This window comes from Marmota monax, unplaced genomic scaffold (genome assembly GCF_021218885.2).
Source record: "Marmota monax isolate L192 unplaced genomic scaffold, Marmota_monax_Labrador192_F-V1.1 WCK01_AAM20220418_F8-fsc00041, whole genome shotgun sequence".
Taxonomy (NCBI): Eukaryota; Metazoa; Chordata; class Mammalia; order Rodentia; family Sciuridae; genus Marmota; species Marmota monax.
Genome location: NW_026695238.1, coordinates 12,860,358 through 12,882,918, shown reverse-complemented (window position 1 = coordinate 12,882,918; position 22,561 = coordinate 12,860,358). Strand labels below are relative to the sequence as shown.

At 44.1% G+C, this 22,561-nt stretch overlaps 1 protein-coding gene across 1 annotated transcript in view; it reads right to left on the bottom strand.

The window, feature by feature from the left end:
* Positions 1-1,473: 1,473 nt before the first annotated feature.
* The window catches only part of Fbxo36 (F-box protein 36), a 71,201-nt gene continuing 50,113 nt past the window's right edge, over positions 1,474-22,561 (bottom strand). The window contains exons 3-4 of the mRNA XM_046439953.2: positions 12,106-12,278; positions 1,474-2,772 (exon numbers count right to left, since the gene is read on the bottom strand). Coding sequence (XP_046295909.1) covers positions 2,581-2,772; positions 12,106-12,278 — 365 coding nt within the window. The 3' untranslated portion in view covers positions 1,474-2,580. The remainder of the gene's footprint in view (positions 2,773-12,105; positions 12,279-22,561) is intronic.

The following is a 22,561-nucleotide window of genomic DNA, read 5'->3' as shown; positions in this document are numbered from 1 at the left end:
GGACTTGTGTGGGCGAGCAAGAGTTACAGAGAGAGCTTAGAACATAGTGAGAAGAAGGCCTGGACATATGATATCTCTTTCCATTTTCCCAAAAGCTCACAATAGTTGAAAAGATCCCTGATAATATTGGGATCTGGGGTGCCGTTAAGCAGCCATTTAGAGTCCAAAGGATATTGAGCCCAGGTCTGATTGCACAAATGGATAAGTTTGGTTTTTTTTTTTTGGGGGGGGGGGTAGGTCTGGGGTGGGAGAGAGAGACCCTAGTTAGCCAGGAGGCAGCCTAGAGGACTATGGGAGGGAATGGATGAGGAGTCACCCATGGTGAGATACAGGAGGAGAGTTTAGAGGTGGGGCATCTCCCAATTTCTAGTATCACCCAGTCAAGAGGACGGTTATGTCAGGGGGTCATTACCACTGCTGGGGGCAAAACCTATAGAGGCACACTTGAGTGCCCGGCTGGGACAACATGGGGGCAGAAGCAGTAGGGATTAACCCAAGGCCGAGAGGTCTCACCAGGAACAACTCCCAATCACCGTCAATGGTTTTTCTCAAAACCCAGTACCCGAATAAAAGACCACCTACAGACCCAGTTGACAGTAGGGACCAGCCATAGCTGTGAAACTGTGGCTGGGGATGTCCCCAACCACACGGTAACCCTGGGGTGTGCCAGACAATCAACGGTCACTTCCCAGGTCGTTTAGGTCGTCCAGAGACAGGCGTCTTAGCTGGAATGTCCTGTGGTGGGTGCAGAGAGGGTGTTCGGCAGAATGGAGGGCCTGGTCCCACAATGGAATTCGGATCAGGGCCAGGGGATGCCCAGTGACCCTCAAAGAGGGGAGCAGGCACACCAGGGAACCTGATCCTGGGTTTCGGTTCCAATGAAAGGAAAGCAAGGGAGCGGGAGAGCTGACAAATAAACTCTCGTGTGATCTCTGCCTGGTCTCTGTCTCCGGCTCCTCGCTTTCCTTTCCGTGTTCCCTGGGTACAGAAGCGGAGGTGCAGGGGAGAAAGCTGAAATGCCCTTCTCAGTGAAGTATGACTTTCTATCCCCAAACTGTATCGTTTTCACCCCTAGGCCATGTTAACAGGATGGAAACCAACAAAGAAAGAGAAAAGGAAAAAGCTCTGTCATCAAGTGGTGGCTATCTACATCCCTTCTGAGAAGTGCCTGGCTTATTAAACCCCAGGAAGTCCCAGAAGTGAACGCCTGACATCTGAAGCAGAGCATCTTGACTTCCCCAGCCGCGACTCAGCGCGGGGTCAGGGGTGTCTATGTGGGAGGATGGAGCCTGCCACCCTGGCCCCACGGGATGGGGACAGAATACAAACCCAGTGGAACGAAATTGAGAAGGCACTTACCTAGAGCGCCTCCCCCAGCTCCTGGCCCTGAATTCTCAGTGGGGACACTCAGCCACCTACTAGGAGGCAGGGGGACAGCTAGGGAGACATGGGATGAAGTGACAGTAGCCATCATTTAAGTCCACTTTTATGTGATTTAAAACCCCAGATTTAAATTTCAATTCCATATACTTGGTTCATAAATCAATTATCAGACCTTATCTGTGTTCATAAATAACTTCTCTCCTGACTTAGACCTAAAAAAACATACAAACCAAAACAAAACAAAAAACAGGACTGAGAGGGCTTTGCTCAACAAATAGGCTTTCCTGTGGTTTCTATTTTTAAGATCTGATGACTTCATCCCCATGTCACACTCTCCATAGAACCTTCAATGCCACACAAATGTCATCCTGTTAAAATTCGCAAAGCACAACAATGAAACCCCCAGGTGAGGAAATGAATAGAGATTTTTCATCAAAAACAGAAAAAAACAACCCAGAGATTTTGATTTAGCATGTCAAGGGACGCACACAAGGGAGGCCTCTCCGATGACGTCTGTGTACCATAGATCTTACACGTACACACCTGTTGCTCGGGGGACTAGCACTTCCTCGCCAGTGCCCGCGCCCTACCAACCCCTAGAACGTGCACACCTTGCATTCTCTTAATAAAACCAGTTTGCCCCTCACTGTGACCCATCCCTTAAGTTCCTTTCTGATTTGACATAGGGGACCCTCACAGGCTGAGTTGAGGTCCACTTCCCTTTCAGGACCTCTGTAAGACCCCTGTCCCAGTGACAACCACTTCCTTTTCAGGACCTCTCTAGGATCTCTGACCCAGTGACAACTCAGATGACACAACACCAGGAAAAAATTCAAGAGTCCAGTCACCCATTCAAATTCTACATACAATAGATATAATAAAACTGGCTGATGATCGTTTATTGTTTGTTGATGTACAGCACAAGTGTCTGTTCTGAGCACCGTCAGGGTTGGGAAGACAGTGACCTGCGAAGCTCCTTATCTTGACCTCCTTGTTCTAGGGCCACAGCTTGGCCCTCAGTGTAACAGGGATGGTGGTTCCAGCAGGGCACTGGGTGGCCAAGTTCTGCATTTGTGTACAAATCCTCTATTCTTTTCGAAAGACTCTGGGATCAGTGGAACATTGTTCTTAAGATTTGGACCCTGAAGAGAAGCACAGAGGTGCCTCAGAGCTTCCTGCCGGCAGCCAAAGGTGTCTCTAAAATAGCTGATTCTCTCCGAGGCTCTCGTGCATTTGTTTCCTCTTGCGGAGCTGCCGCTGCAGCTGGAGCTTGTTGGTGAAGAACATGTGTCTCCAGCCTATGTCCTCTGCCAGGGCCCTCATGTCAGAAGTGATGGTGTCACAGGAGGATTGCACTATCTGCTCCCACAGAATATCAGATGTGCACAGCTGCGGGTGGAAAGAGCCAGAGGTGGGTCACAGCACACACCAGCTAAGGAAAGTCATTCACTCACCCACATGGTCATCATCAAACCCCTGCTGCCTGGGAAACACCACCAAAGGCTTCATGTGCAGGAAGGTGTGTCAGGCACAAGTTCCACCTCAAGAGACCGCCTCTTGCTAGGTGCAGTGTTCCCAGCAACTTGGGAAGCTGAGGCAGGAGGATGGCCAAGTTCAAGACCAGCCTCAGCAACTTAGTGAGGCCCTAAGTAACTTAGTGAGACTGTCTCAAAAAAAAGGGGGGGGGGGCTGGCGATGTGGCTCACTGCTTAAGTGCCTCTGCATTCAATCCCCCGTACCACCCAACACACACACACACACACACACACACACACACACAGATTTGCTAATGAATTAAATCGTTTGTACCAGGATAGAGAATTCAGGATGAGTTTTTTGGCTTGAGCAAAATTAGTGACGTCAATGACTGGGAAAAATAGGGCTGTGAGAGAGGTTGACGTGGTGTAAATAGGTAAGTGTGTAGGGAAATCAAGACATCTGGTCTGGTTTTGACCTGTTAAATTCAAAATGTCTGTAATGTATCTTAGTGGGGTTACTGAGCATGCAGTTAGATTCACAGTAAGGAAGGAGTCCAGGTGGACTGGACATGGCTGAGGGTGCTCAGTGGCAATGGTATTTAAAGCCCTGGATCAGGTGCCATCCTCTCTGTGTGCCTGAAGATAGAGAAGGTGGTCTAAGGAAGCTTTCCACGACATTCCACGTGAAGCACCCAGGAAGTGGCAAAGTCCTCAACAAGGAAAACTGAGAAAAAAAGAAGATCTGGAAAGTAATCAAAATGTCAAATGCTACTGAAAAGTCAATCAAGAGGGGAACTGAGAACTGACTGCTGGGAGCTGGGATGGCTCGGCATTGAGCACCCCAGCACTCTCAGGCCCTGAGTCTGACTCCCAGCACTGGGAACAAACAAACACTGAAGACCTGACTGTGTGCTTTGCAAGATGATGTACCACAGCAACTCTGACAGGCGTAAGTTCATTGGCACAGTGGGGACGAACATCTAGCTACAGAGTTCAAGGTAGAAAGAACAGCAGAAGAGCAAGGACAGAGAACTCCTTAGAGGAACCTTGCTGGAAGAGCAGAAGGAGGGGTGAGGACTGCATTTCCACGCCCCTGTTCATGGAACCTTCCACGGGCCCAAGGAAGATAACACTTGCGCAGTTATCAAAGGTGCAGTCCTTGTCTACGAGGCAACGAATATATCCCCATGCTTTTTTGTTTCCGTTGAACTGAGGATAGAATGCAGGGGTGATTTACCACTGAGCTACATCCCCAGCCCTTTCTATCTATCTATTTATTTATTTATTTTGAGACAGGGTCTTATTAAATTGCTGATACTGGTCTTGAACTTGTGATTCTCCTGCCTCAGCATTCCAAGTAGTAGCGATTACAGCTGTGCACCACCATGCCTGGCTACCTTCCCGGGTTTAACTCCCTCTTAGAAGACTGAACTTTCCCCTATATTCTCAAGGTACCAACACAGACAAGTTAACTAGCAAACATATTTGAATTCCGGCCCTGCCACTTAATAAAGTAATCCTGAATGTATTAAATTTCTCTGCGTCTGGCTCCATACTGATCCTCCATTCGGCCATCTAAATAGCAGAATCTAGTGATTTAAGAACATCAGCAGGGCTGAGGATGTAGCTTAGTGATGCAGCACCTGTCCCACATGTGTAAGGTCCTGGGTTCACTTTCCAGTACTGGGAAAAAACAAAATAAAACAAAACAACCAATCAGCCTTGGAGTGAGACTGCCCAGGCTTCATACCTGTGAACTTCAACTAAGCTCCTATTTCCTCCTCTAAAAATCAGGACAAGAGAACCCCTACACATCCCACAGAGCTGCTATGAGAATTACATCAGCTTATGTACTTTCAGAGCCTAGTACACAGTAGCCATTCAATAAACAGGAGTTACTGTGATTGCACAGAAACGATAATAAACTTTTACTGCTGAGGGGATTATTGATAACATATGTAAAGCCCCTGGAATATATACCATCAATGAGCAGGAAGGGGAGAGAGAACAGCATGCTACCAGACCCATTTCTCAGAAGACACTAGAAAGAAAGGCCCCGAAGGCCATTGGCATCCAGGTGGAAATTCAGCCTTCAGTTGCTATGACTTGGAGTCTGGGAGGTCAGGAACAGCCAGCAATTCACAGGATGGAAAATTAGAAGTCAAATACAAATACAGGTATGTCAGTGAGCCACATATTGGTGGACAATGACTAATGTGACTGATTCACTTATGTTCGCAGAATTTAAGACCAGGAAATATACCTTCTTTTGTCCAATTCATCATGTAGATGAATTTGAAAGTGTGAAGTACCAAATCATCTGTCTGTCCTCCTTCCATCAAAGACAATCCTTTAGAACCTGTATTTGTTAGCCATGTGGGATGCCAAGAGAATACTGAAGAAAATAGATTCACAGTGAAAGAATTACAATGCAATGTGCTGATGATGGAATAGATCTAAAGATAGAATAGAACTAAAGAGCCCAAATCCTAAAAAAAAAAAAAAAAAAAAGTAAGGTAAATTCAAAGTCTTGTATCAATTACAATTTTGACCCTTGTTTCAGAGAGTTCTAGAATGTCCTATCCCTGTAGCTCATAGAGACCAGACTGAAGAGAACTGGACTCACCCATACTGTCATAAGGCACAGCCCATCCCAGATGTTCCACTGAGCTACTAGCCCAAGCCCGTGGAGGGGAAGAGAGCGAGGGCCTCCCGTCTCACCTACAGGCGTGCATGTCGAAGGAGCAGCACTGCAGCTCAGGCACAGGCCCCAAACACTGCAAAGGCCATGCTGGGTGGGAGGCCTCAATGCCCCTATGGTAAGCCAAACTGTCCTAGACTCTGGGATGGAAGCCTGCAATTGCCCCCCCCACACACACACACACACTACATACCACCTATTCATGGGAGCTGAACTCCGTGCCTGCTTCTTCCCTGCTCTGCCTGTTGCCATCTCTGCCTGTCCTTCCAAACTGCAACGCCACGTGAATCCTAGAGATTATCTTCTATAAGGGGGCCTAGCCGGCCCCTCCCACCTCTCTATGCAACCCCCAACCCCAAAACTGCCTGCGTCTCACCCACACCAACCAGCACCTGGCCATGCTGTGTGCCCACTCATCTCGGCTTCTTCCTGAAGAGGAAGAACCTACAAGTGTTATCTCCACTTCCTACACCATTACTCCCACTTTCAACAGAGAGCAGCCAGCATCCTTTTATACTCCATGCACTCTAAAAGTACTCAGATAAGGGGAAAGAATGAATTACAGTCAGAGTGAAGAGTGTCGTAGAGCATAATTGCTTCAGATACTTTCTGCAAGAGCTAGTACATCCACATGATGAAGGTTATCGTTAAACAGTGACATCAAATCATATATTTACAGTCCCCATAACATTTTTAGGTCAGGCGGGCCATTCATTATCTTATCTCACCTTCAACAGTCCTTCAAGGTTGAATTTCTCCACTCAGATTACGTAATCTAAACATAAATAGGTGAAAACTCTTAGGAAATGTCTCAATATCAAAAACAAAACAAAACAAAACAAAAACCACAAAACGGATGGCCTACACTGCCTTTCAAAGATCTAAACTCCAACTCCACCACAAATATAGATGATCTAGCCATTACTAGCACAATACATTTCAGGAATCAGTGTGTCTTGCATAATAGAGATTACGGGAGAAAACAACAAGGTCTGGGGTCAAAGGAAAGAATTTCAAAACAGTTAAATTTGCCACTAGAGTAACTTCATTTATGGCTCATCAGATTTAAGACTGAAATATATTTGGTTTTATAAATATGTCTGTAAAATGCCTTCAACAAAGACTCCCAAACTCTGGAGATCTCTTATCTGGCAGTTTGCAGGGCTTAAAAAGCAGGTACCCAGCCTGTGGCTCTGGTCCCTTTGCACCTAAACACACAATCGTGGGCCTACTGCCCCCTGGTGGTGGTGCATGAAGTTGACATCCATGAACTATTGAAAGGAATCCTAGGGTTTATAAAAAACCTCTTGTTCAAACTCTCCTTCAAATGGGGAAACCGGTTGAGAGAGCAAAGAGTGCTATCCAAAGCTTATGGTGGGGAGGAGCTAAGAAAACAACTTAGCTCTCTGACCTAGAGCTGATTAATTGATTGATTGAATAAATGAATGATTTTTCTTTCTTTCTTTCTTTTTTTGGGGGTGGGGGCGGTACTGAGAATTGATCCCAGGGGTGTTCTACCATTGAATTTTTCCCCCAGCTCTTTTTATTTCTTATTTTGAGACAGGGTCTCACTAAGTCGCCCAGGCTGGCCTTGAACTTTTGTCCCTCTTGCTACAGCCTCCCCGAGGAGCTGGGATTACCAGCGTGCATCATAGGACGTGGCTTCTAAGGCTGATTTAAATACACCACAGTGCTGTGCTCGGTGAAGACAAGAACAACAGCCCATGAGATTCTAGCCTTTTATTTAGTCTTGAGACATTTTCTTTGGGGATGGGAATGCAGGGAACTGAACCCAGCTAGCACTGGGTCACATCCCCAGCAGAGATATTTTATCTATACAATTCAAAAATCAATTGGTAAACTGGGCACTTTGGTGCATGCATGCCAGTACTCCCAGCAACTCAAGAGCCTGAGGCAAGTTCAAGGTCAGCCTCAGCAACTTAGTGAAACCTTGTCTCAAAAAATAAACAAAAAGGACTGAGGATGTAGCTCAGTGGTAGCATATCCCTCCATTACAAAAACAAACAAAAATCAAATCTTATCTTAAAGAATTCCAGTCAAATTCTTGGGCTGAGCCCTTAGAATGGGATTGCACAAACCTCCCAGATTAGGTTTAGACATAGCACCGATATTTACACCTATTTCCTAGGTGCTGCCCCTGCTGGGCCAGACTTGGGAATCATGTTCACAGGGAGTTGCTGGACACAAGGAAAAATCTGTCTTTTCACAGCCAAAAAGTATCAGGGAGACATTTCTTCCTCCCTGAGTGTCACAGTGATTCCTGAGCCACAAGCAAGATGGTTATAATTATACCTCCACTATGACTGTTCTTTCCCTGTGAGCTACACCAGAGCTTTCTGCAGGTCAGCTCTGTTAGAGATTGCAGAAAAAGGCCTGCTGCCCCCCCCCGCCTCCCCCGCCCCCCCGCCAGACACCAGGCTACCAGGCGTGTGCCCACATATCTTGTCCAACTTGCTGGGTCTCAGTCAGACAGGCATGGAACTCTGCCTTTCCAATGTACCAAGACACTGGACTCCCCTTTCAGGGCAAACTGGTGTTAGCCAAGCTCTCAGAGAATTTTTCACTGAAAAGTATAGCCATCAGACCTACTAGGTCTTCAGGCGCTCATCCATGGACGCACCCATGGGGCTTAATTAATATGGAATCAGAGAAAGGGCAGGCAGTTGATGATTCTGATTGCTGTGGCAGTGAGTATGACAAGTGGATACTTCCCTCCTCCCCTGTGGGCTGGCACCATGACTCTCAAGAACCAGGGGTTACACCCTGGTTACACCCCAAGGACCCCACACAATTCAGGTCTTGAGCGTGACTTTACACTTCCCAGGTAATTCTTCACTATAGAGTCGGGTTTGGTCTTGGAAACTTTCTATATTCAAATATCTCACACACATGCTTATGTATATACAGAAGGACATACAGACCATTGGTCATATGGTAGAGAATAAGGAATGAGAGTTAGAAATGGAAAGAATGACCGTTTGTTCTACATACAAGGATGTATAATTTTCAAACATTTCTGATCTGACCACTGTAGTGCAAATCAATTTTCTTTTTCAAAATATAAACAGAATGGATACAGCTGCCCCTCTCTGGAAGCATTCGGGACCACATCCTGGGAGCTAACTCTGGGCTAGGCACTCTGCTAGAGGAATGTACAGATTTCAGTGATACCATCTCACCCTTGAGCTGGGGCATGTTAGTACAAATATCACTTGAGGGCCATTTGGGAGGTCAGAGTGGATTTTCCAGGAGGACATTCCTAGAGAAGGGAGCAACACTACATGATAGAAATGTCTGGATATGGCTTGTGGAAATGTGAGGTACTAAGAGGGTGGAAACTTAGTCCTACTATAGTCTTCTGAAGGATGAGGCTGATTTGAGAAAATTAATGTACAGAGAGGGAAAAAAAATAAAGTAAGAGTTAAAAACCCATGGGGTAACCTACTCCTTTAATCCCAGCAGCTCAGGAGGCTGAGGCAGGAGGGTCAGGAGTTCAAAGCCAGCCTCAGCAAAAAGGAGGCACTAGGCACTCATTGAGACCCTGTCTCTAAATAGGGCTTCAGGGGCTGGGGATGTGGCTCAAGCGGTAGCGCCCTCGCCTGGCATGCGTGCGGCCCAGGTTCAATCCTTAGCACCACATACAAACAAATATGTTGTGTCTGCCAAAAACTAAAAAATAAATATTAAAAAATTAAAAAAATAAAATAGGGCTTCAGAGGTAGTCCAGTGGTTGAGTGTCCCTGAGTTCAATCCCTAGTACCCGCCCCCCCCAACACACACACACACAAAAAAGAGTTAAAAATTCAAACTAAAAAGCTGGATGTGGTGATAAATGACTGTATCCCACTACTTGGGAGGCTGAGGCAGGAGAATCACGAGTTCAAAACCAGCCTCAACAACTTAGTGAGGCTGTAAGCAACTTAGCAAGACCCTGTCTCAAAAACATAAATAAATAAATGGGGCTGGGGTTGTGGCTCAGGGGTAGAGCACTCGCCTCGAATGTGTGAGACCCTGGGTTTGATCCTCAGCACCAAATAAAAATAAATAAACAAAATAAAGATATTGTGCCCATGGATAACTAAAAAAATATTTTTAAAAAACATAAATAAATAATGTGAGTTTAAATGCAAGGTTGGATTCTGAAACAGTGAAAACACATTAGGAGAAAAACTGATGAAATCCAAATAATGTGTACTTTAACTAATGGTACTGTTGCTTACTTGCAACAAATGGTTGTGTAAGATGTGACACTGGAGAAGCCCCTGAAGGAGCTGAACAACAAACAGAAGAGACAGGAGATAAGTGAAGTCCGGGTTGGGCCCTGGAGCTAGGCCGGAGGGCTGACCTTGAATACAAGAGCCCCCGCTCCCTGAGCGCAGAGGAAACGTCTTACACAATTTGGTAATAAATTTTTTTTCATTAATATAAGTAGCTAAGTGAAAATAATTGATAAATGAAGGGACACAGCAGGAAAATGGAACCCAGATAAAACTCAGCTTGACAACAGAAACACAGGGTTCATATCACACAGAAAGAAAAATGCCACAGCCCTGAGCCCGGGCTGTCTCCTGATAATTCTGCTCTGCAAGGACACCCGAAGCCTGACTGTAAAGTAGAATTACGGAGGATGTTTCCAAGACGAGGCTAGAATAATGGCAGAGCGTGAAGGAGAGAGTGAGAGGGGAAGTGAGTTGAACTTGGAGGGGAGCCGGCAGCTCCAGTGAGGGATAAATGACAGTAGACCTGCAGGGGCTGGCTCTTTCCCCCACTCCCTCCACTTCCAGGAGCAAACCCAGGCCTGGCAGAATCTTTTAGCAGACCCCCACCAGCGTATTTTATTATTACTTAAGAGTCTCTAATTTTAAGCAGCTTCTTACCAGCAGCAAGTGTAACGTCTCAACTTTAATGAACTTTTTCTTAATGGGAAGAAGAAAAGGTGGGCACTATGCACACCTGTAATCCTAGCAACTTGAGAGGCTAAGGCAGGGAGTTGGCAAATTCAAGCCAGCCTGGGCAACTTAGTGAGAAACTGTCTCAAAATAAAAATATAAAAAGGGATGGGGACACAGCTCAGTGGTAGAGTGCCCCTTGGTTCAACCCCCAGTATCACACACATACACACACACACACACACACAATTATGATTGCTCTTTTTTTTTTTTTACTCTTTTTTTTAAAGAATCTTTTTTTAATATTTATTTTTTAGTTGTAGTTGGATACAATATTTTATTTATTTTTATGTGGTGCTGAGGATTGACCCAGGGCCTCGCACGTGCTAGGCCAGTGCTCTATCACTAAGCCACAACCCCAGCCCAATGATTACTCTTAATACTTGTTTCTGGCCCTCTATTTTTAGGGGGTAGATCAAGTTAAAATATATATACATGTATATATATGTATTTCTAAAGAAATTATGTAAGGGGCTGGGGATATAGCTCAGTTGGTAGACTGCTTGCCTCCAATGACAAGGCTCTGGGTTCAATCCCAGCCCCACAAACAAACAAACAAACAAACAAAGAAATTATGTATTGTAACTAATACAGATTATATAATTTTAAAAGAATTTTAATAATCAAGAAATTGAACTGTGAAAAAATGTTGAATTTTAGGCAAGATTATGGTCTGAATCATCTTGGAAAACGTTGTATGTTCTTTTGAAAACGGACACTACCCTCATGCTTCACAGCTAAACACCCAGCTCATTAAGTTTCTTCCAATACAAGCAACAGTCTCCGATTCTGATTAACTTAGGCCAAGAAGGGGTTTAATGAAAAGTGAGTGTGGCTGTGGGGAGAGGGTCTAGAACTGAAGGAACAGATGAAGCCACAGAACCAAAGATCTTGTCCTGACTCTGGCTGAAAGTGGCACCAACTGTGTTCTGTTCTAGTGTGAGTACACTCTGTGTAAGGTTTCAAAGTAGCAGGGGTCCCTCTGGGCAGCCTGGGGGAAGGGCACAAGGGGCACTCAGTGGCCATGCAGAACACACCTACTGGGAGACAGGTAAATCAGCAAAGGCTGTGACTCAGGGAACAGGAGCGGATGTGGGGCTGTCACGCCTCGCATTTTTCTGCTAAGCCACCACATCTCTGCCTGAGCTCTTCCTTGCCTTGGAATGTCCCCAGTCAACCTGACCATCTGTCAAACTCCTATGTCCAATCAAAATCCAGATAAAGTAACCCACTTCGATGAAGCCAGAAGAGGACATCACTTTGTATTCTGTCACCCTATGTTGTAATGGCCTGTATCTGCATGAACATCTCCTATTAGACTTTAAGTTCCCTCAAGAGCAGAAATACTGCTTCATCATCTGCTGCTTGTGTGCCTGGGACAAGTTCCATCACAGAGTCAGCACTCAACAAATCATTGTTGAAATAAATGCAAATAGAAGGGCTGGGGCTGAGCTCAGTGGAAGTGCACTTTCCTACAGGTGTGAGTCCCTGGTGTTGAATCCGAAGCTCTATCAAAGAAAAAAGTATCAGGAGAATGCAGGGAAAATTCTACGTAAATACAAAATAATGTTACCTTTGCAAATCTGTGTGATGTTTGAGAAAGCCTGGCAATGTCTTCAAGATCCAGATAAGAAATGATATACAGGAGCAAATCATCTGAGAGCCGTTCGAGGAAATCAAATTTACCTTCACACATATTGAAGACATAGTCTAATATCCTTGCACCAAATATTAAGGCAATTTGAACTGTAAGTCAAAGAAACCAATAAACCAACATGGTTATTATGTGCAATCACCTTAAAACTATAATAATCAGTAAGACACTAGCTTTGGGGCATTTCTTCCCTTGGGAGTGGGTTGCTAGACTGCTGTCATTCCTACTTTCCCCAAGCAGCCTTTGGGACTAATGACTTAAGGGGGGTTTTGTTTGTTTTTTTGTTTGTTTGTTTGTTTTTGTTGTTTTTTGCAAAGCTGGGGATGGATCCCAAGATCTTAAGCGAGCTAGGCAAGCGCTTTCCCACTGAGCTACAACCCCAGGCGCATGGCTTAAATTTCTTGAGGCAATTCTTCCTAATTGTTGCTGGACCCAGATGTGGCTACTTGGGCTGGATTGCCAAAGACTTGACAGACAAGGTGCAGGGTGGGGAACAGTCTTTAGTGGAAACTAGAAGACCAAGAGCCAGAGGCCGTTGGCACAGAGCCCATCTGCCTCCCCCCTGCAGATACTTAAAAGCACCGTTCTTCCTGCATGTCATCACATGGAGAGGTGGGCCTGTCTTATGCAGGCGCAAACATCCTCTGGATGGAGAACTTGGGACTAAAATTAGCAAAGGGTTACTCCTGGTCAAAAAAACAGAGGGCGCCCCTTGGGTGTTCTTAAATTCCTACAACTTAATCAACAAGGGTTAGTTTAAATCTTATCACTACTTTAATCGGCACCTTGTTATGTGCAAGCAAACTCAAAGACAAGATATGACACTACACAGCAAGCTGTGAGGTACAACCTGCGCGCTAATAGAAAATGGAACGTTAAAGCACCAATAAAAGAAGTTAAAAAACAGAACAAAAAACGCTTTTTTCCTCTGTTACAGATCTCCATTGTCAATTTATTTCATTGCATAATCTTGTGATGAGAGTGAATAGGGACTTTGAATTGTTCAGCTACTTTCTGCTGGATGGGAGCATGATGGGGGCGATAAGGTATGGAACAAATGAACTTGGTCAAAAACTTCTCTAGTTCTCTTTGGTCAGGAGGCAAGCTTTACTTTCTTGTTCCATATTCCCTTCCGTGTTACCTGATATCATAACATTTAGGTATGGTATTCTCCATAATTTTGTCCTGAAATCCCCCTGTCTTAATAATGATCTGCCTCCTTGGAACTTGCCAGTCTGCATCTGCAATAATGCCCCAGCCCAGGAAAGTGCCCGTGATTTGGGTTCCAGCCAGGGTCTACACGAGGGATGGCCGCATTTGGTTCCTGCATCTCTGCCAGATTTTCCTGATGGAGACGACCCACTTCCTCCTGAGCCTTGTAAGTCACCAGTGGCCTTTCCCCCGTGGTTAGGAGACTACTCATTACAGCCTGCACACCTGCCCAGGTTGGGTGCTGTGAAGCAAGTGGGCAACAAACAGCCCGTCATCCTCTGTGGGTGGCCCTTGAAAGAAGGGAAGTTATTTTTCAAAATCATTAAGTCTGAGATGGAAAATGGCCCATGAACTCCTAAGGATGCAACTGGTTATCAGGCATTGCATCAGAGGAATTGCCCTGCTCCCCTTACAGGAACTAGCCAAATTGGGTTCCCTGTTGGGTCTTGCAAGAGATCATTCCTGGCTCTGGCCCAGGTTCAGACTGAGGTGGAACTGAGCTTATTAGGAAGTCGAAGTATAATTTTTTTTGAAGAGGGGGGTGGTAGTGGTAATGGCAAAGATGGCATCGCCTCATTATATTCAGATCCCAACTTGGGGGTTCATTCTGCTTCCTGTCCTTCCTTCCTACCATGAGCACTGAGTTCCCCTTTTCTCTTCCTCATGAAGGTTTAGAAACGCTCAGATACAGGGAATTCATCTGCCTGGCCGCCAGCCTTCTGGATGATGGCATTGTGGGGGAGCAGACACATAGGAGCAATGAGAATACAAGGTTAAGGGGATAATTCTATAAACTGAGCTCCCTGTGCCAACCCTCACATGTTTCGTCTTTTTCTTTTTTCAAAAAAGCAATTTACCTGAAGCCTTGCTTGGATTAAGTTGATAGGACATGTTCCATTCCTCAGGAAACAACCTGTTATCTGCAGGAGAAATGCAGGCCCCAAATACCCTGAAGCAGGTAGACTTCTGTGACCCTTACACAGACCAGATAATTGCCCCTAACCATAAAATCTATAAGAACAATTAGAACCAGTCAGCATGGGCCAAAGTGACCTAGAGTTGTCATGGCAGTGGAAACTTCAAAGTCTAATGTCATCCTGCTGTCAGTCAAAAGTCAAGAGGTGGACCTGTAGGAGGTGCGCAGGGGTCTGTGGAAGCTTCCCTGGGACTCCCCAAACACTGGAAAGAAGGGGAGGCATGCCTTCCTTCCTTCTAAGAAGACCCACCACTCTCCCTTGAGAGTGTCCCCTTTTCCCTTTCTCCATCCCCTCTAATATAAACTCAAGCCTGCTTACTCCAAATCTGAGCAACACGAAATCTTTCTGGGATGATTGCAAGAACCGAGGTGGGCAAGGACAGCCATGGCGCCGCAGCTCTGGGCAGACCCACGCTCTGTAACAACAGAATCATTTAAAGAGCCATTTGTTGGCCACCTTCCCTCAGACCCCAGTACACACAGTGGTCAAGCAGCATTGCAGCAATAACGCATTATCTTTCTAACCATGGGGGCAAAACAGGAATCAGACCATTTTTCTAATTTTTTTTCCTAAGGAGCTGTCAGCAGAAATTATGCTGGTATTACCCATGTCTTCTTCAGGAGTACGAGAGGGAAGGGAGAACAAAAAGATCCCAGCAAGAAAAAGAGGAGAACTGACTTACACCAGTACTAGGCAACAAACATGCGTCTTCCCACACCAAACCCAGACACGAAGTCCAACACCGTCTTGCCCTGCGGCAGTGCCAGAAGCAAAATGCTGCAAATCCCAGATCAGTGAGGTTTCAGAAGCCCAGGGGACCTAATAGGCAGAAAAGTAGTCGGAGCCATGGCACAGGCCTGTAATGCCAGCAAGGAGGATAGCAAGTTGGAGGACAGCCTCAGCAACTTAGTGAGACTCTGTCTCAAAATAAAAAAATAAGAAGAACTGGGAGTGTGACTCAGTGGTAAAGCCCCTCTGGGTTCATTCCCCAGTACCTCCCCCTCCAAAAGGCAGAAAATTCCATGAGCTGCCTGTAGACCTCTCTGTCAGGAGGCTGTCCATTGGGTTTCACCGAATGGAACTGGATTGAAAAAGCTCAAATTGGAAGGACAAGGAAGTTCCTCCTGCAGTGTAGGTCGGAGTGACTCACCCAGTGGGGACCCTCTGTTCTCCCAGACACAGATTCAGGGTGCCTCTGCCACAGCTGGAAAGAGGAAGGGAACCCCAGGACCAAGAAGGTGTCCCAGCAGTTGCAGGGAATCTGATTGGTTTTTGTGAGTCCAGATGGCCATGTGCTGCAGCCAGGTTGTGACCAGGACCCAAATTTAGTTACTAGCACTCGACTGCCATTGACTCTTGGTCAAGAAAGTAGAGGGGCTGAGTGCTATGGCTCACTTAGCAGAATTCTTGGAATTCCTACCACTTAAGGAGGGTTAGTTCACATCTTATCACCACAGTAATAGGTAATTTATTTATGTGCCATTTATGTGCCCAAGACAAGATGTGGCACTGCAAAAGCAAGACCCATGTAGAGCCTCGTGTCTACACTGCTAACTGTGAGTTACAACCTTCTACTATTGGAAAAGGAACCTCAAAGCACAAATAAAAGGAGTAAAGCAAGAAATTTTTCCCATTTTATAAAATTGCTGTCCCTGCCCTAAAATCAGAATCTTCTAGGAACACTCATAGTTTAACACAGTGAATTCTGTATCCTTTGATCTCATTGGCACCAAACTCAAGTCTAGACCACAGATTTAACCTGTCCTGCATCAGCCTTTTCCTCACAGCCCTCCCTGGGCAACAGCAGAGAGGAGAAACTACTGGTCCCTGTGGTTCTTCCATCACGCTGAGATAGGGATTTTGGAAAATGAGAGGAACACTGAATCTTAAAGGCAACACTCACAAGCCATTGAGATGTAGAAAGCATAGCAGTAAATCTTGAGCAACACACCCTTGGCCCATGCCCTTGTAAAAAATGAGAGAAATATGCAAGGGCAGGGGAAACTGGCGGGGAAATTGTGCATCTCCACCCTGGGTCCACTCCAGCAGGGGCCCTGGGATACAGCCCTTCTATAAATGTTGGACCCCAGCCCAAGGGAGGGCTGCTTCTCACTCTCAAGGCAGCCTACATTCTCCCTTGAATGTGTATCTACCTTGCTAAATAAACCTTGTCTATGCCTTTGTCTGGCTTGTGCTGAATTTTTTTTCTGTTATATATGCCAAGAACCCCACTGTTCCTGAGTTGAGATCCCCCTCTTTACTGGGAACTCCTCGGACCCTTCTCCGGAGACATCTGTTCTTCTGTGACATCGCCACTCTTTTTTTTTTTTTTTTTGAGACAGGGTCTCACTAAGTTTCCCAGGCTGGTCTCAAACTTGCAATCCTCCTGCCTTAACCTTCCAAGTAGCTAGGTATTACATGCTGCACCACGGCTCCAACTCCTGTTTGTTTGCTATATCAGATGTGTTTAGGTAGGCCATTGTATTAGTTGATTATTTATGAACTACTTCTTTGGAAACAACTAAAACTGTATAAAAACATTCATCAAAAGTTATAATAAATTCTATGAAATAGCCAGGCACAGTGGCATATGCCTGTAATCCCAGCTGCTAGGGAGGCTAAGGCAGGAGGATACCAAATTCAAAGCCAGCCTCAGGAATGGCAAGGCGCTAAGCAACCCAGTGAGACCCTGTCTCTGAATAAAATACAAAAGAGGGCTGGGGATGTGACTCAGTGGCTGGGTGCCCCTGAGTTCAATCCCTAGTACCAAAAAAAAAAAAAAAATCTATAAAATATCCATCTATTTTTCTCTTTTCCTCTTTCAGATGACCCCGATGTGTAAAGCATGACAAAGGTAAAGAGGAAAGGCATTTAAAACAACACATAGGGTCTGAGTGTGGTGGTGTGTGGTGCAGGCCTGTAATCTCAGCTACTTGGGAGGCCAAGACAGGAGGATCAAGATCAAGGGCAGCCTGGGCAACTTTGCAAGACCTTGTCTCAAAATTAAAATAATAATAATAAAAAGGGCTGGGGCAAAAATAAATAAATAACACCACCACAGATGACAGATCCCAGCAGCTGGGGAGGCTGAGGCAGGAGGATCATAAGTTCAAAGCCAGCCTCAGCAACTTTGTGAGGCCCTAAGCAACTCAGAAAGACCCTGTCTCTAAACAAGATATAAAAAGGGGCTAGGGGATGTGGCTCAGTGGTAAAGTGCCCCTGGGTTCAATCCCTGGTATCAAAAAAAAAAAAAAAAAAGATTTCTTACCCAAGCTCCCTGAATAACTAAAGAAGGGAACATGTTTGGAAGAATAGATGTTCAAATTTGAACAGTGGTTAAATATGGGTGGTGACTCATTTTCTTCCTTTTGCTTATTTGTCTTTTCTGATCCTCCTCCAATAATCCAGGATTACCAATGTACTTTTTCATTTTTTCTTGTACTGGGGATTGAACCCAGGGACATCTTTACCAGGGCTGCATCCCCAACAGTCCCTCTTCAACCTGGGACGTTCCTCTGGAGTAAGTGGGATGGAGCTGCCAAGAGTCCTGGGCTCCTGGAGGAGAGGCAGACCTCTGGGATCCCAGGGGCTGGGCTCTCTGATTCCAGAACGGCTGGCAGGTGTGGGCTGGCTTCACATGAAAGCCCTGATTGTGCTGCTTGGAAGACCAGCCATTGGAGTCTCTCTAAAACTGGTTAGTCCAGCTTTCTCAAGGCACTGAGGTTGTTTAAGCTGCTCCTCAATTCCAAGAGCTTCCAATTCAGAGCACTTCTAAAGTGCATTGGCTTTCTTGGGGGGAAAACGAACCCGTCACAATGCAGCCTTAACCGTAGGCATGGTGGAAAATCCCTGGCCACCAGCAGAACAAGAACAAAAAGCAATGATTTTTTTTTTTTAATTAGGAAGAAAAAAAGACTATGACATATTGGAGGTATATGTTTTGAACACTTTAAAATGCCAAGGAAACATGCCCAAAGCATGCTCAGAGGTACTTTAGGAAGTCTCTGCCAGTGAAGTATGGTAGTGAAGTGTTACATTTACTCTTATCCCTCCTGAAGTTTAGGTAACTTTAGTGTATGAAATAAACTGACCATAGACAGATAACAAAAAGAAAGAACATGCAAACTTTTTTACAAGCCTAATAAACACAGGAGTGTAAGATGCTAAGAGGGTCAAGATGGCTGGGCCTCAGGGTATCGCAGTGTTGGAACACCTAGGCGCCCGGAAGGAAGGAAGGAAGGAAGGAAGGAAGGAAGGAAGGAAGGAAGGACAATGAGGGTAGGAAATGAATTCATCTGAATGGTAAAACACCTTCCTATGGAGATATGAAGAGGATAATTAAAGCAATGGAGAGTTGATGGAAGCCAAATAGAGCAAGGGAGCAAAACCGCCCTGGACAGGACAGGTACACACTGGAACCTGGATTATGAAACAACGGTCTTCCAGAGCAGCGTGGGATGGCTAGACTATCGTTACGTAAACACCGACGTCCTGCCATCCAACCAATACACTTCTACACACTTGACTTTGAATGAAGTATTTATTGTTGCAAAAGGCAGAAGTCACCTAATTATCCTCAGTGGGGGAAATGGTTGAATAAACTGTGGCTTCTTGTACAATAAATCCTATAATCCAAGTCACTGAAATGAAAGAACTGGGTCTGAGTAGCACAGCAGAAATACAAGAGAGGCAGGAGACAAACAGAAGGTCATGGAGACGGTACCTTTAATCTGAGGCCTTGTGCAAAGCTCCTCAGGCCTTTCTCCCCAAGCCAGTTTTCTCTCCAGGCCTGCCTCCAAATCTCTGGGAAATCCAACAATCTTCATTCACAATCTTAAAGTTACTGGAAATTCATCTATGAAAATTGCCTTAGCCAGGAGGATTGCAAGTTTGACACCAGCCTGGGCAACATAGTGAAACCTGGTCTCAAAATTTAAAATATTTTTAAAAAGAGCTGGGGATGTAGCTCACTGGTAAAGTGCCTCCGGGTTTACACCCCAGTATCACACGCACACATACAGAATTGCCCTTTGCACCCTCAATTAGCCATCACTACACATAATTTTAGAAAAGCTTAAGCGGAGGCAGATACAAAGTCTATGATCTAGGGTGCTTCCCAATGGTTCTATGGGTCAGATAATGGAGAAGGAAACAACCTAAAGATCCTGAGATTTGACAGACCACCAGAAAGCATGTCGTGATCACCGATGTCATCCCCACATACCTTCCCACCAAATTCCTTTATTTGTTTCTGAAAATTTTATTGGTACATTATGGTCATACATAATAGTGAGATTCCTTATGCCGTGTTCATATAAGCACTTAGCATTATTTGACCAATCTCATACCCCAAATCACTCCTCATGCCCTTCCCATCTCTTCCCACCTCTCCCCCACTCCTTTGCCAGTTCTCCTGTGTCCCTTCTAGTATTATTTTTAAATTAGTGCATTTTAATCGTTTATGTAAGTGATTCATTATGGTATATTTGTATAAAATATCTTTTAAAAGAAGAGCCTGAGGCCAGGCACGGTGACCTGTTAATCCCAGCAACTTGGAAGGCTGAGGCAGGAGGATCACAAGTTCAAAGCCAGCCTCAGCAACCTAGCGAGACCCTAAGGAACTTAGCAATATCCTGTCTCAAAATAAAAAATAAAAAGGGTTGGGGATGTGGCTTAGTGGTTAAGTGCCCCTGGGTTCAATCCCTGGTGCCAAGAAAGCAATAATAAAAATAAAATAAATAAATAAAAGTGGTCAACAAATATATGAAATATGTTCAACATCCTGGCATTAGGGAAATGCAAATCAAAACTGCACTGAGATTTCTGATTGCTCCTGTCAGAATGGCAGCCATTAAGAATGCAAACAAAACATTGGGTACAATGGCTCACACCTGTAATCCAAGTGACTTGGGAGCTTAAGGCAGAAGGATTGGAAGTTCAAGGCAATGTAATGATGCCCTAAGCAACTTACTGAGACCCTGTTTAAAAATAAAATTAAAAAAAAAAAAAGGGCTGGGGATGTGGCTCTGTGGTAAAATGTACTTGGGTTCAAAGTCCAGTACGAAAATAAATAAATAAATTAATAATAATAATAATAATAAATGCTGAAGAGGATGTAGAGAAAAAGAATCCTTTTGCACTGTAGATGGAACTGTAAATTAAAAGTATAACCACTATGGAAATCAATATGGCGATTCCTTAAAAGTCTAAGAACGAACCCACCATATGACCCAGCCATACCACTCCTCAGTGTTTACTGAAGAATTAAAGTCAGCATACTGTAATGATACATACCTATCTATGCTGAGAGCAGCACAATCCACAATTTCCAAATTATGGAACCAGCCTAAGTGTCCATCAATGGATGAATAAGGAAAATGTGGGATATATATACACAATAGTATTTTATTCAACTAGAAAGAATGATGGAATTGTGTCATTTGCAGAAAAATGAAAGGAACTTGAGAACATTATGTTAAGTGAGATGAGCCAAACTAAAAAAGTCAAGGGTTGTAGTTTTCTCTCATATATAGAAGCTTAGAGAGGAAAAAGGAACAGAAAGATGGTGGTAGGGGGATCTCCTGAAAATTGAAGGAAGATCAGTGGAGTAGAAGGAAGGAGTCGGGTACGGGAGGAGGAAGGCTAAAGGGAAATACTGGGGATTGATACTGGCCAAATTGTTTTTTATGCCAGGTGCATCTACAAATATGGAACAATGGGTCCCCAGCCATTTCCTTGGATCTTTAAAGTTCTCAGGAAAAAAAAAAAAGATTAAAACTTCAGAGACAAATGGACAAAGGATACAAACAGGCAAATTACAGAAGGAATAGAAATGGCAATTGAACATGACAGGATGTTGAGCTTGCTGGTTATCCATAACAATGCTAATTAAACATGATGCTATTTTTACCATCTGACTGGAAAAGATTAAAAAGAATAGCAATACCTAATTAACAATGGCAAAGGTCTAAGAAAACACCTATGTCCTCCTATTGCACAAAATATAATGCATACAGCAGACTTCTGGGAGGACAATTGTGAAGATATTAAGTGACTGGCATTATGTAAGTTTTAAATTATTCAAAATTGAAATATTGTGACATCAAAATATTAATGAACCTCACACTTAGGCAGTAATGTTGAAATAATGTAAGTTGCTTAATTTAAAATTCTTTCAAAAATAGCATGAAGCTGGCATAATTATAAAGGTCAAATGCACCGTAGAAGGCAAATGTGCCACGTCCCACAGCAGTGCCATGGAGCTGGTTAACAGAAACATCACCCTTCATCAAGTCAGACGTGAATTATGCAAGGTCTTCAGGAGTTCACCCTTAGATAAAATCCACCAAGACATATAATGTATGGAGCTTTGGATTTAGCCACTCCACACGTAAGAATCTACGTGATTTAATTAAGTGTGCAGATACACACGGCACAGAGTTCACCTAAAGGCTTCTGTATGGACAGCAAAACTAAAAGACCATCTGAAAATAATTATCAAATGAGGATTGCATATTTGTACAGTAGAATACCATACATTCTTAGAAAAGAATGGGCTACTTGTTCATGTACAATAACAATAAAGTATAAAAACAACTTAATGAAATATAAAATATATTTTTATAAACACATACACACATTCAAACAGAAAGAATTCAAATGCTTATAATGGATCTCTCTAGTGAAAGGATCTGGTAAGGGAGAATCTTCACTTTAAGATTTTTAACAACTGTTATAGCTAGAATTAACTGAGTACTTACTATATTCCAGGCAGATTCTAAGCACTTCATTTAATCCTTATAAATACCCTATAAAGTAGATACTGTCATTATTTTCATTATCAATAGTTGAGAAAACGGAGACTTAAAAAGATTAAATAATTTGCCTATGGTCACATATTTAGTGGGTTTTAATCAAGGTAGTTTATATTAAACAACATTCTTAATCACCATACCAACAGTTCTATATACTTTGTAGTGTATGAATGACTTTTTTTTTCTTTCAGTACTGGATATTGAACCTAGGGGTGCTCTATCAGTGAGCTATATCCCCAAGCTTTTTAATATTTATTTTGAGACAGAATCTTATGAAGTTGCCAAAGTTAGTCTCAAACTTGTGATCCCCCTGCCTCAGCCTCCAGAGTTGCTGGAATTATAGATGTGTGCCTGCGCACCTGGCTAATATGG